This window comes from Dipodomys spectabilis, unplaced genomic scaffold, assembly GCF_019054845.1.
Source record: "Dipodomys spectabilis isolate Male_0828 unplaced genomic scaffold, ASM1905484v1 ptg000002l, whole genome shotgun sequence".
Classification (NCBI taxonomy): Eukaryota; Metazoa; Chordata; class Mammalia; order Rodentia; family Heteromyidae; genus Dipodomys; species Dipodomys spectabilis.
This window is the reverse complement of record NW_024870679.1, coordinates 5,809,776-5,824,082: the sequence shown is the minus strand read 5'-3', so window position 1 is coordinate 5,824,082 and position 14,307 is coordinate 5,809,776. Positions and strand designations below refer to the sequence as shown.

General features: G+C 37.4%; 1 protein-coding gene across 2 annotated transcripts in view; it reads left to right on the top strand.

Moving 5' to 3' along the window:
• The first annotated feature begins 3,336 nt into the window (after positions 1-3,336).
• Ntng1 (netrin G1) overlaps positions 3,337-14,307 on the top strand; it is a 343,587-nt gene continuing 332,616 nt past the window's right edge. For both annotated transcript variants that reach the window (XM_042680340.1, XM_042680348.1), the window contains exon 1: positions 3,337-4,088. In XM_042680340.1, the coding sequence (XP_042536274.1) occupies positions 3,843-4,088 (246 nt within the window). In that variant the 5' untranslated portion in view covers positions 3,337-3,842. The remainder of the gene's footprint in view (positions 4,089-14,307) is intronic.

The following is a 14,307-nucleotide window of genomic DNA, read 5'->3' as shown; positions in this document are numbered from 1 at the left end:
GGGGATGCCCAGACCTCTTCTGAGGTTACCCTTATTTAGTTGAAATTGGTAGGACGTAAATTCCAAAGCCATATTACTTGGCAATTGGTTCAGTTATTGACCAGAAGGAATACATTCAGTATATGAGTCCCTGAATACGTTATTGACTGTCCTTCTCATAATCAGTTTGCTGAGCTATTTGCTGGGATGACCTAGCTTTCAAGAAGCTATTGGTATTTTTAACCTGGTTAAAACCATAACCATATGGCAATCTGTATCATAAATGTTTCAGCATAAGTAATATTCAGTCTGTGTATCATTAGTTTGTCTTTGAAAACTTCATAATTATACTTTAGTTGAAAATTTCTGATTCTTTTCTTTTTACTAAAACCTCTTTTCAATCGTGTGTTGTGGAACTTCATAGCTTTAATTGCGTACTGACTTGAAGCAGAGAGGATTTTATTTAAAGGGTGCGAGACACCCTTTAAAGAAGGGTGGACACCCTGAAGTTTGGATACCCTGAAATGAAGTATTCTTAGCAGATGATGCTAGAAACAGGAAAAAAAGAGGATGAAATAAAATAATTATGTTAAGGGAGAGCTTAGTGATCCTCCCACACTGACCTGCAATATGCTGTGGTCAATATCTTTTCCTGTGTCCATAAAACTCATTAAATGGAAATTCTGTACACTAACTGAGCCATGCCATATTAGTGCTTGCCAAGGCTTGACATTTTTAATACATTAATAATATGTCTGTAATGGAATGGAAAACTATTAATCACAACTGGTTCTGTGCCAGAAATTTAAGCTGTAATTGGCTGCTTCTTGTCAAAGATGTCTCTCGCGCAGTCCTGCAACTAACCACCTAGTATTCAAATGTCTTACACTCCTCTGAGTTTTCCCTGTCAGTTGTCTAAATGTGATGCATATTGTAGTCCATAATTCTGCATAATGACCATTGTCAGAATTGTGGTGTACATTAGTGACAATTCGTTCCACAGGGATTGTCCTTGTGTCAAGAAACAGTACAGGGCACACACACATTTCTCGAGTCAAGAAACAGTACAGGGGTCACACACATTTCTCGAGTGTCCATATTCTTCACATAACAGAAGTAGGCTCACTCTGTATTTTGAAGTCCCTGTAAAAGGGAATTCCATGAGAACAGCACAACCAAGAGTAAGTGGATTTGGGGACTAATAATGGTTTAAACGAAAATATGAGTAATCTTAGGATCATTTAAACATATGCCAAAAATTGTATTTAAAAAAATAATATTACATGTTCACACACTGCTCAGCCTAAACTCAAAGCAGTTGACTACAAGTCCTTAAAATAACACTCACCTTAATAAGCACACTATTAGGTGATTGGAGGTAAGAATTGAAGCTAATAATCCCAATTTAGTGAGTATATTTTACTTATAGTTCCCCCTCCCTTCACGTTCCAGTGTTCCTTCCCTTTTACAATAATGTAGTAAACCTAGTTTTAAAAATGCATTTAAGAATGTACATTTATGCCATCTTAACACCTTTTCGGATTACTAATCGTCAATGTGTTGGATGTTTCTGAAAATATCAGCTTAAAATTACTAATAGGTTTCAATTTTGAAAAGAGCAGAAGGCTGTAGTAGCCTTAACACATGCTTGTCTATGATGTTTTTATTTGCTTTTTTTGGAGCTTAAGATTGCAAAATGTGCTCACCACAGTATAGTCTTGAAGTTACAAGAAAGAAGCAGATTTAGATCTGTAGCTTATATATGTTTAGACACACTGCTAATTATTGCTTCATAGGAACTCAAATATTCACCACTTTTCCTAATAGAAAGTATCACAAATTGCAGCTGTATGATAACATTTTATGAATTGAATATAATGGAAATTGCACTTGCATCCATAAAGCAATTATTATAAATTACTTTGCTATGGAAACAAAATTCAACCATCTGTTGGCATTTCATAGTCTCCGTGGCTGAGTTCATTTTAAGATGGTGCATTATTTAAATATAGTGAATTCCCTTTAGAAGATTGTTTGAAGATAGTGACCTTCCTTATGGAAACTGGTTAATATGAATTGAAAGGTCTGTAATGGAATTTTCCAAAGCTCTCTGTGTGGGGTGTGGGGTGTGTGTGTGTGTGTGTGTGTGTGTGTGTGTGTGCGTGTGTGCGTGTATGTGTGTGTGCATGTGAGTGCATGTGTGTTCTTTTGAAATCCTTTAAAATGGATTTAATAAAAAATAGAATGGATTGATAGATTGAACTAGGAATATGAACTATGAAATTAAGAAAATCCACTTTGTTGGCACTAGAATTTCAAATGTTAGCATTTGTTTAGTTCTCAATAGTGCTCTTTAAAAAGAGAAGCTGCCAGTGAAATTCACCAATGACCTGTATGTGTAGGTTCAGAGACTACATTATGGTTTACCAAAAGTACTTTTAAATGGTAATTTTTTATTTTCTCGTAGAATTAGTGCCATGTTATTCTGCTTCATGGCCTGTTAATTCACCCTCAGCTACTTTTATATGTGCATTTTAAATTGTGCGTTTTACTACCAAGCTTTTACTTTTAAAGCGATGTATAATATTCACCTTTGGGACAAATTCTCTCCTGTTAGAACGTAACTACCAATGCAGATGTAATGACTATAAAAAGATATAAGAAAACAAAATTCCTAGGAAAGGAACATTTGCACTTTTGGTTTGATTTCTGAATTTTTTTTGTTTGTTTCAGAGAGACAAGTTATCTGTATCAGTAAATGCAACTGAACAAAAGATGTGAAAATTCTTGCAATATAATGAAGCAATCTCAAGAGATAAGCACACCAGCCATGGTAGTTTTCATTCCAGACAACAAAAGCTGAGACATGTATAAGAAATTAGGAGATTTTTTTTTAAGGGTCTCTTTGCCAAGTGGGAAAAAAGGCATGCAAGTAGTTGTCATTCCTTTGTCATTTGTTACAAAAGCACTCACTTGGTCCCATTGTTCTCTTGGAAGACTGTCTAGCCTTGCAGTATATGAGAAGTGTTTGAATCCAACAGCTTGCTCTCCATTTAGTTAAGATGGAAATATGAGTTTTGAAGCAAAACCTTGTTATTCACCTGGAACCCATACATCTGTCTTTGTTATGGAAGAGTTAAATCCTGCATATCAAAATTCTCCCCCACATGAATCATTCACCTGCTTTGCTCATCCTAGCAAAACAGCAAAGTAAAGGTTATTCATATGACACCAATTTGCTTGCTATTGCCTCAAACCTCCCAAATGTCAACATATCAGAGATTTCATAAAGCATTGATTGATTCTCAGACAGTAACTCTTATTCTTATTGTTTCTCAAAGGATGTGGGTGCCGGAAGACAAGAATGATTGATGGGAAACAGACACTGGACGGGGGACACGCATCCTTCTGCTTCGGATGCTGACATCTCAACACATCTGAGCAGCCCTCGGGAGCCCGCAACACTGGGAACCACTCAGGGTTATTGGATGTACAACAGGAAAGCCAACCCACGGCTAAATTATCACCTGTTACTGGACATCTCTTCCAAAAACCAAACTAGACCTGAATCTGATAGATATGTGCTCCAAGGACGAAGAAGCTGCAAGTTGTTAACACTTAACACATAAGCATGTTAAACTTCTGCCAAAGTCAATACACCTGAACGCACACCGTATCTTCACAGATCACATTTTGTTTTGCAACCCGCTTTGAGGTTTTCCCTCTGTTTTATATGTACATATAAATAATACATACATATATATAAAGACTTATCTCCAAAAACACACACGCACAGAGATACCTGCGTATGTAAAATAGACACTGATTACAAATAAGACACAAAGATTGCCAAGAATTTAGAGATGTATTTGTCAAGATTCCTGTCGATCCATGCCCTTTGGGTTACAGTGTCGTCAGTGATGCAGCCCTACCCTTTGGTGTGGGGACATTATGATGTGTGCAAGACTCAGATTTACACAGAAGAAGGGAAAGTATGGGATTACATGGCCTGTCAGCCGGAATCCACGGACATGACAAAGTATCTGAAAGTGAAACTCGATCCTCCGGATATTACCTGTGGAGATCCTCCTGAGTCCTTCTGTGCAATGGTGAGATGCAGCTTTTGAGTTAAACATTTCAGATAAATGCGGCTGAATCACATAGGCAAACAAAGGTGGTGAGTGTGAAGACTTTACCCCTGCTGAGCTGAGACTACAGGTGGCGATGCATGGTCACAGGCTAGCTTGGCTCGAGGTAGAATTGCAATGTGCACAGTATGAACGCTGCCTTAGAACTTCCTTCTCCCCCCCCCCATAGGTCAGGGTGTCACTGGGGCAGGGGTAGTGTGTATGTATTACTAAATGAAAAGTCCAATGGAAGATTCAAGTTCTAAGCAGTGGTTGGGGTATATGATTAAGTGAGATGTATTATAATTTTAAAACAAGAACCTATTGGCAAGGCAGCTTTAAAGGGTAAAGGTTTTTTTCTTCTACATGGATAAGGCCAGACCCAGACTGAATATTTCAGGATTAGGTTGATCTCAACAGCTGTGAGCAAATCAGGCAGTTGTGGTGACTTGGAAGTCTCTGGTTGAGACCAGAAGGAAGAAGGATTAAAGGCTCTTGAGAAACTTCTCCAGGAAAATCTAGTTTGCCCAACTCATGCTGCCCCTTATTATTTAAAAAAAAAAAATCACAGCTTTCTGTGGGTATTTTAATCAGATGGTAGGTTGAAAGTGTATGTATTGGGAAGTAATGACCCAAGATAAACAAAAAATTCAGATCCTTTCCTTTTAGTAAGCAATGTTAGAGCATTTGTTATTTTTGTGATGTACCTAAGTCTTTTCCTGGGTGAAAAATTATATACCAAGGGAGGAGGAATCATTGGAGTAGCATGGTGAATTGCTTCTAAAGACATAGCTCAAAACAAGCTGATGGCCTATTGAGAAAGAGACTGGAGAGTTAAAAGGTGCTGGCGAGTCTGCTAAAGAGTCAGTGTGCTCATTTGGTTTATGTTATTGTTATTTTATTATTATTATTATTATTATTGGTGGTGGTGGTATTTATTTGGTACAAGCACTGCAATCCTATCCTTCTCCATAAAATAGATATAATCGTGTGGCAGGTTTTAATGGTATTCTTCTCTGCCTTTATTGTCTTGAAACTGGCCTGGTATTTTCAAGATAGTGAAACTATTAATCAAAGTAGCATCTGCTTATATTCTCCAGTGAGTTAAATTAGCATAAGACCATCTTAGACGGAGCCCTATAGGAAAGGTTTTGTAAGGAGAAACAATTGTGAGCAATAATGAATATTTTCACCTAAAAAGCTCAGAGCTTGCCATTTTTCAGAGGTGCCATTGGGGACTGGTTTGAATTATAGTCTACACCTGACTTTTGTGGAGAGGGAGATGAAGAAGTTGTCTATGAGGTGCCACTGTAAGAAAAGTGCTGTGAAAAACTAAATATTTCAAGGAGAGGAGCCTCTCTCTGAGAAACAGGTATGTACTTCACATTTTAGAAACTACAGGCTTCTGGAAGGAACTTCTCAAACATGTGAAGAAAACTGTAATAAATCTATAAAGGAAGGATATTTGTTGGCTTTGTAATAAGTTCTCCTGAAAGGTCAGATTTAAAACCTCATTAGAAATCAGGGGTGAAAATTGCTCTTCGGGGGATAGGATATGCAGAGGCCAAGTTCTTGGCCAAATCTTCATGTTATTAAGGGCACTGGAGCTCTATAGATTGCTTTCCACGACACTTGGAATAGCGCGCTTCATTGGAATTGTTTAATAATTTACAGATCAAAGTAAAATAGCAAATCTCCATTTTTCTGAGTGGTATGGGTCCTAAGTGGTATGGTCTCAGTGTGATTTGTATGTGCGGTGTCCCTGGAACTCAGCCTCGGGCTGGAGAATAGGAGTTCCGCTCTCGTCCATCTTGTTAAAAGGGTTCACTTGGCATGGCGCCTACAGGGTGTTTCTTTCTCCTATCCTAAGCAGCCCAGGGTCATGTTGCCAAATAGCTCAATGCCTGCCTTTCACAGGGATGTAATCTAAGATCCAACAAGCCATCTCTGACCAATCTACTGCCTAAGTGATGTCGTCAAATAAGAAACATAAAATTAACATGCTATTTTTTCAGCCTGACTCCAGGGCCATAGTATGTATACTTGATCACAGGACAGCCTTTCTTGAATTCATTAAAAAATTTTCCTTTATTTTTAATTTTCCACCATTTTCTTTGTTATCTTTTAAGTAGTTGTAGTTGTACAGAGGGGTTTCCACTGATCATGTCAGTTTATAAGGACCATTACTCTCCCTGTGTGTCTTTTAAAAAGCCTGCAACAGGCTATGATGCAGGAATTCGGAAGACTTTAGTGGCTTTAGACGTCATCAGGCGAGTATCAGGTTGTGAGATACTATGTATCAGTCTTTAATTTGGATTCCTTAAAATGTATATGATTGGCATGACAGATTTAATCACCTCTCTTTTAAATGTATACTTTGCAATTATTTGTAAGCATATTATGAGCCAAGTCAATGATAATGGCCTAATTTAGCAACACTTTCTCCCTGCAGTTTTGGATTTTCCATAAAACTCCTCAGCATAAGGGTTCCTGACACTAGGCTGTAAAACTGTCTTGGGATGCTAGCATATCAGGTGCTCCTTAGCCCAAGGTCTAATGGAGATCCATAAAGTCATTTTGCTATGACTTACACATCCGTTCCTGCTCCCTCGAAGTCATTATGGCCTATTACATCAGGGGAGCTGCCAATTAAGCACACTTGCTACATAGCTCCTATATGTAAATGCTTTCTGCATTGGGTCTCACTAACTCAGCTAGCGAGACCCTGATTAACCATGACCGTAGGGATTATGACCACCTAGAAGACATTGGATCATGGAAATATCCTGCAATTCCCAGAGCTGAATTATCTAATAGAAAGTTGAAGCGCAGTGGCATTGGGTTAACAAGCCAGGGATGTTGCCTTTATTTGAATATAGACTGAAAGGTGAGGAGAGGAAAAGGATCAAATGATTCCATTGAATAATAGAACTCTGAATATCGTATTTAGTAGATATTTGATGTTAAGTAGTATACAATTGTTTTTATAGTAATCATACAAGCATTTATAAACATTAGTTTAGGGCTAATTTTGCCATCTGTACTTAAAATACCAGGGTAGGGACAATATAAAAACATGTCCATACATATCTGAACTGTCTACATTGGAAACTATATTTTTTTCTTAATTAAATGCATCCATTTGCATTGATAATGGCTAAAACAATTACTTTTTTATTAAGGGGAAAGGACCTATAGAATCAGGTAGAACTAACCACTTGTGGTTTTTAGGCTGGAATAATGTATTTCTGTAGCTCCTATCCTTCAATCGCATGACAAGATTCAGCTAGCACAGCATTATTGTCAGGAAGTACAGGTCATCAAGAGACAATGATTTGTTTCAATCTACATGAAGAGCAGACCAGATGATCTGAACCCTTGTGTAATGCTCAAGTGACAGAACAAAGCAATCACTTGTTCGTGTTTAGACAAACTTAGTTGTCATTTCTCTGTGCAATATACCCCAGTAGCTTCAACATGGCAAGATTAACTGCAGTTACCTCTAGCCTGAAGCTAATTTTTCAGGACACCTTGCACAGAAACTTCAAGAAAGATGCCTTAAGACAGAAGTCATGTGCATTTGTACAATTTATGGAGCAGAAATGCTGGTGACTGGGGGAATGGAAGTCTTTGGTGTTGCCATGGATTTCAGAGCCAATCACAACTAAATCAGGAAACAAAGAATATTAAAAAGTCTTTTGTGCATATAATTTTGGCATAATGTTATGAGGCAGGCCTTCCAAATTTCCCTTGGAGACTTCCGGCCTCATTAATGCAGCATACCTTTAATTACAAGTAGACTCATATTACTAAAACAAAAAAAGTGGAGAAAATAAAAGTACTCTAAGGTGTACTTAGCCACACTCTCATTATATTTACTGAAATAATTAAAAGAAAGGGTATAATTTTTCTAAATAGAATGTCCAAATTTGAAATGCAAATGGATTTTCTTTGGGAAATTTATTCATGTGTGCTTAGATGCTTGATAGGCAGTTATTCAACTACCTTAGCAGATCTATTAATGATCATTTCCTATTGTGCTATTTCTAGATAGACTCCTATTAAGAAAAATTATGGAATGAGTGCAAGCAATGTGGATAGAGCATATCGCATTCAGTTTGAATGGAATGATGAAAGTTGTAAAAAACCTTTGACTTTTATAATTTCAGAGGAACCTATGGGGCAGGCAGATAGGACTTCCAATCTCAGGGCTATCTATGACTTCAATTTCTTAGCTCGCACCATCTCAGCTTGCCATTTGGTGGTTCTCAGGTGCCCTCCAAGAAATTAATTTGATAAACTCAATTACATTTTCAATGACAAGGGATTAATATCAATTTCCCCAAACTGGAAATGACATTGACTTATAAAATAATTGGATAATCTTAAAAATACACTGTTCACCTGAAACATAATTCAGTAAATGAATGAAGTGTTAATAACAGTAGCATATTGCAATTGAACTGACTTATTCCTTAATTATGCAGAATGTTTTTTTAAACCTGTTCTTTTATGTTAATACTTCATGGTCATTAGTTCATTATTTAGACTTATTTTCTTAGAAAGAAGGTGAATTCACGTTTGTCATGAATCGAGTTTCACAGAAATCAATCTTTCTGACTGATCACATGATCAAGTAAATCCTTGTTGATGAGTTTACAGAGCTCTTTTGTATCTGTGACATCAGGTTGAAAGTGATCTGCTTGCTTTTGCAATCTGGGAGCATGCAGGCTTATTTCCTAGTGCTTCCCATTAGGACCTGCAGACATCTCCAGGAAACTTAGGAGAGCAATCTGATTAGAAGAAGCTGCTGGATTTGGATTAAAGTTGCATGGTTTTGTCAGGTGCTTGTGTCTCACACCTGTTTCCTAGCTATGCAGAAGGCTGAGATCTGAGGATCACAGGTCAATGTCAACCCAGGCAGGAAAGTCTGTGAGACCATAATCTCCATTTAACCAGGAAAAAGCTGGAAATGGAGGCATGGCTCAAGTGGAAGAGTACCAACCTTGAGTGAAAAAGCTAAGGTACAATGTCTAGGCCCTGAGTTCAAGTTTCTGTAACTGGCATAACCATACATACACACAAAGTTGCATGGTGCAAAGGAGAATTTGTGGGAGGGAGCTGATAGTTTATAGCAGAAGTAACCAAACTTAAAATGACCTTATATCTCTTATTGTTCCCTATTAACCTTCCATCTATGCATAAGGGCTCTTGTACTGTTGGGCTGAAGCTTCACATGTTATTCTAGACAACTGTGTGTAGAGTGAAGTGGACAGTTCTTATGCTATATGCAAAACCTTGGTGATTGGGAGTGAGAACCAAATCAATTTAACAAAATGCTTAAATAGGGATACAGGTTGACCCATTGTAACAATGAGATGTACAAGACCCTATGCTGAAAAACGAACTTTACAATTTAGGCAGGCGTGGGGGGGTGAGGATGGGGGTTGGGGGGAGGGGGGTAGTGTAGTTGTGGAGGGGGGAGGGAAGGGAGGGTAGGGGAAATCAAAGGAGGAGCTAAAATGATTGATAGGAAATGTACTCATTACCTTGTTCATGAAACTGTAACCCCCCTCTGTACAGTATTTTTACAATAAAAAATGTATTCAAAAAAACATGATGGCTGCTGCTACACTATAGAAGAGTTCTGAGCATAATGAATGCAGAGTAGCGCTTACCCAGGGAAAGAGAGTTCAGAAGAAAAGTACCAGCAGCACTCGGAAGTTTTCAAGGCAAACATTATCTTATAGCATGTCCAAGGACTACTTGGAAAATAAGATTCTGTTGCTAAGTGGTTAAGATTAAGTGGTATCAGAAAAAGTGAGGAAAGATTGCCTAGTAGCACTTCAGTGACAGTCAGGTGACCTGGTAAGGGGGCGGGGTGTAGCTGAGGAGGTGGGAGAAAGGGATGGTAGGGGAAAAACAAAGGAGGAGGCAACAATGCTGGATAAGAAATGTACTCATTACCTTCATCATGTAACTGTAACCCCTTTGTACAGTATTTTCACAACAAAAAACTTGATAAAAAAAAAAGAAGAGCTTCTTTATTTTTAATATATTTTATTGTTATTAGGGTGCTGAACACAGGCTTCCATTTCACACAATTCAGGTAGAACAGCTTCTTAAATCTAGCAAGATGGAAGGGAAACAAAAACATATAGAACTTAGACAGACAGACAAACAGACACACACACACACACACACACACACACACACACACACTTCTTAATTTAGGTGATTCTTAAATATACCAAGTGAAGGAAATATAGCTCCTGTATGATTTAGAGCTCCAATGTCACACAAAGATTAGCAAACACATGAAAAAAACTGGGGAGTTTTAAATGCAGAACTTGGGACACCAAATAATGAAGTTCCGCCTTGCAAAAGAGCTCTTTAAGTTCCCACTTTTAGGTACCTAATAATAATGTCTCACTTGAACGGGATAAGGAGCAATGTCCTAGGAGTCTGAGGTCTGTCTATACTGTTATGGGGTCTCCTGGAAATATTCTCTAGACTTTTGGGGAGCATGCTTTGGCTCTGGTTTTCTTTTTCTCCTCTGGGTTTTAGGACAGTTTCTTGATCCTCTGATTTTAGAGACTAGAGTTATCACCCTAGATTTCACCTCATCTCTCTCAGGATAAGAAGAATTTTTTTAATTGTTTGTTTATTTGAAATAATTTTCTCTTCTCTGCTTATGCTGACTCCAATCATCGTTATAGGCCCTAACTCAAGTGATTTTCTGTAAACAAACAAAAGAATCCCTTCAAATATCAGCTAGTGTCATGCACTTGATCTTTTAAATCTTCTGCTCTGTTTATATTTCTATATATATATATGTATGTATGTGTGTATGTATGTGTACATGTATGTATCTCTATCACCTATCTCTAAGTAGATATGTATATACCTAGATAGATATAAAGTGGAGATGCCTAAATAGATAAGATGATGGATCTGATAGATAAATAGATAAATAAATGTTTGATAGATAATAAATAGATGGCCAAAAGATGATAGTTGGTAAATAAATAGTAGTCCTGTCTATATACTTAATTATATCCAACTTACTGTATCTCATTGTTTTATGTACTCACCTAATGCATTTGTTTCTTCTGACCCTTGTGCTGGATTACCAGTCTTGTAGTGTGAGGGCATCACCACACTTGATGTATGCTATGAATTCAACAGAGACTAATCTTTATAGAGTGCTTATATCTCACAGCATTTAATGTCCTCAGATTACCAATCATATCCTGGCTTTATCAAATTAATTGTTCAGTGGGCTGCACATAGCATTTGATTGCCAGAGTGTTTTCCATTCTTGAGAACTTTTCCATTAATAGAATGTCTATAGATCTTTTGTAAAGTAAGACACAACTAGAACAATTCTAGCTTCTAAATTTGGGTAGTTCATGATAATGTGCCCAAAAAAGAGACTGAAAAAGTCAAACACTTCTGTGAGGTCTGAGATGGAAACTACTCATCTGTCTAGGTTATGTATAAGGATATTTTTATTCATAATTGAATCCTTTAACAATATTTGTCTGAGATAAACAATTTTGTTCACTGAAGGTATTATGAAAGAGATAAGAAAGCAATGTACAATATTGTAATAATTTTGAAGTATTTCTTCTAAGTATCTCTTCTTAAATATAAAATAGATTTGTCTTTACCTAGTTAAAATCATCTCACAAATAATTGTTTTTGCGGGGGTCCGGTAGTGGGGCCTGAACTCTGGGCCTGGGCACTGTCCTCAGCTCTTCAGCTCGACGCTAGCATTCTACCACTTGAGCCAGAGCGCCACTTCTGGCTTTTTTCTTTACTTATGTGATGCTGAGGAATCTAACCCAGGGCCTCAGGCATGCAAGGCAAGCACTCTACCACTGAGCCACAAATAGTTTTTTTTTTGCCTGTTGTTTCTATTTACTACTATCTTTCCTTCGTTTATTTATGATTTTAATAGCTATAAACACTTAGTTAAGTAACTTTGTCAGGTTTTGTCTTCCCACTTTGACATGCTGATGTTTCCTTGTGGGTATGATTCTTTCTACTGGGTACTGATAAGATGACGTCACAGCAGGGCTCTGGTCTTTAATAACTCATAATCAGATCCTTTTCCCTTCACCTCCAACTGCTGCATTATATAAACATGTCTCTCACCTATTGAACTCATCATGTGGCCTTAAGTTGAGACTAAAGGGAAGCAATGTACCCCTGTATCCTCCAGAACAGAATTGTCCATGAATAGAATAATACTCAGTGTATCAGACATGGGTTAAGAGATGCCCTCGAGGTTAGCCAGATCTTTCTCTATTCGCTTTTCTCTTTGTGGCCTGGACTTGAATTGTGGAGGAGGAAGAAAAACAACTTGGGTTACATGGCAAAGTATATTCATTCATTGGGAACAAAATGCCGGAGATAAGAAAATTATACCTTCTAAGCTACATCTATGGCTTTAAGACTTACTTTAAATTGACCCACAATGATAAATACATCTTACTTTGGCTCTAAGTAAACATACACTCATCCATACCCATAGCCAGAACAAAAGCTTCACAAAATAGTGCTTATCTTTTCTAAGTGCTAGGTTCTCGGATACTTTTCTTCCTTTATATTCCTTTCTGTTGTTTAACAAATAGTTGAAAATTATATACTGGATATGATCCACAAATTACATGTAGCAGTTTTTGAAACTGTATAAATGGAATTTGCAAGAATAAGGAAACACTGTACAAATCTTTATATATCTTTCTTCAACTTGTCATTGTGTGTGTGTGTGTGTGTGTGTCTGTGTGTCTGTGTGTGTGTGTGTGTTTGTGTGTGTGTGTGTTAGTCCTAGGTCTTGAACTCGGGACCTGGACACTGTCCCTGAGCTTTTGTATTTAAGACTAGTGCTTTACAACTTGAGCTACAGCTCTACTTCTGAGGTCTTGGAGAATTAAATAGAGATAAGAGTCTCACAGACTTTCCTGCCAAGGCTGGCTTGCTACTCAGACTGAATGGCATGGATTACAGGCATGAGCCACTGATGGGTGCCCAGTGACAAAATGTTTTTGAGATATACTATGTTGTATGGATATTTATTCAGCCAGTCTTCTGTTTATTGATATCTACGTTGTTGGTTTTATATGTTAAGGCTCTTAACCTGTGGTCCCCACCAAAGAGATAGGTTACAATGTGTGTGTGTGTGTGTGTGTGTGTGTGTGTGTGTGTGTGTGTGTGTGTGTGTGTAGATATATATACGACCAAGTTAAAATTTTTGAGTCATCGAGATTCTCCGGATCTCTGCCTCCCAAGCAGATAGGATTACAGGTGGGAGCCAACATGTCTGGCCACATTTTATTTTTATTAAGGGAGAATGTATTTGCTTCTTGTGAAAGTTGATTTAAAATGCTTCTTGGTTATTTAAATTTCATTATTTCTATTATTTACTCCATATATTTTTGATCCTGTTTCTAATTTTTGTACAGAATGCACCATTTTCAAAAGATGTGTGCGTATGCATATATGTAAATTTGAGCCTTGTCACAAACTCTATTTTTTTTGTTAGTTTAATTATGGGCATCCTTTTTTTGCCAGAAAAAGAGATCTTCCTTTAGAGACTTTTCCAAATTCTTTATTTTGTGGAAATGTCAGGTGTCTTGCCCTGGATCTGGGTGACAGGGAGTCCCAGAAAAGATATATCTGAGAGCCTTTATCTATATATTTTGCTCCCTTCACAAAGTTGTTACTTACTCTTAAGCAAAGCAGCTGTTTTTTTGTTTTATTTTGTTTTTTTGTTTTACTGAGAATTGGTACTTCCAGAAACAATTGCATCCTAAAACATATTGTTTGAATAGAGCTGCTAATGGGAAATGTGCTTTGGTTTTCATTCAGCAGTCCAATGGACAGAGCAGTTTCTCATCTGCCATGTTTAAATTTTAGAATCCCTTCTTTTACAATAAGAGAAAGTGGTAACGGTTGTTTTGCAAGCTTAATGTTGGAAAAGAAGCTACTGCAGTTGGCAGGTTGTAAGTTTCTCCTGATCTTGCTAGCTATAGATTCCCAGAGAATCCGCTCCATGAAAAAAAAAATTAAAGATGAGAGCTAAAGAAGAAACTAGAATTGGTTTTCACTCTTTGACCTGCTTTGAAGCTGACTTCTAAAATATTAAATGAAGAACTGAGCTGGGTATTGCTTCAGTACAAAGAAACTGCCCTTT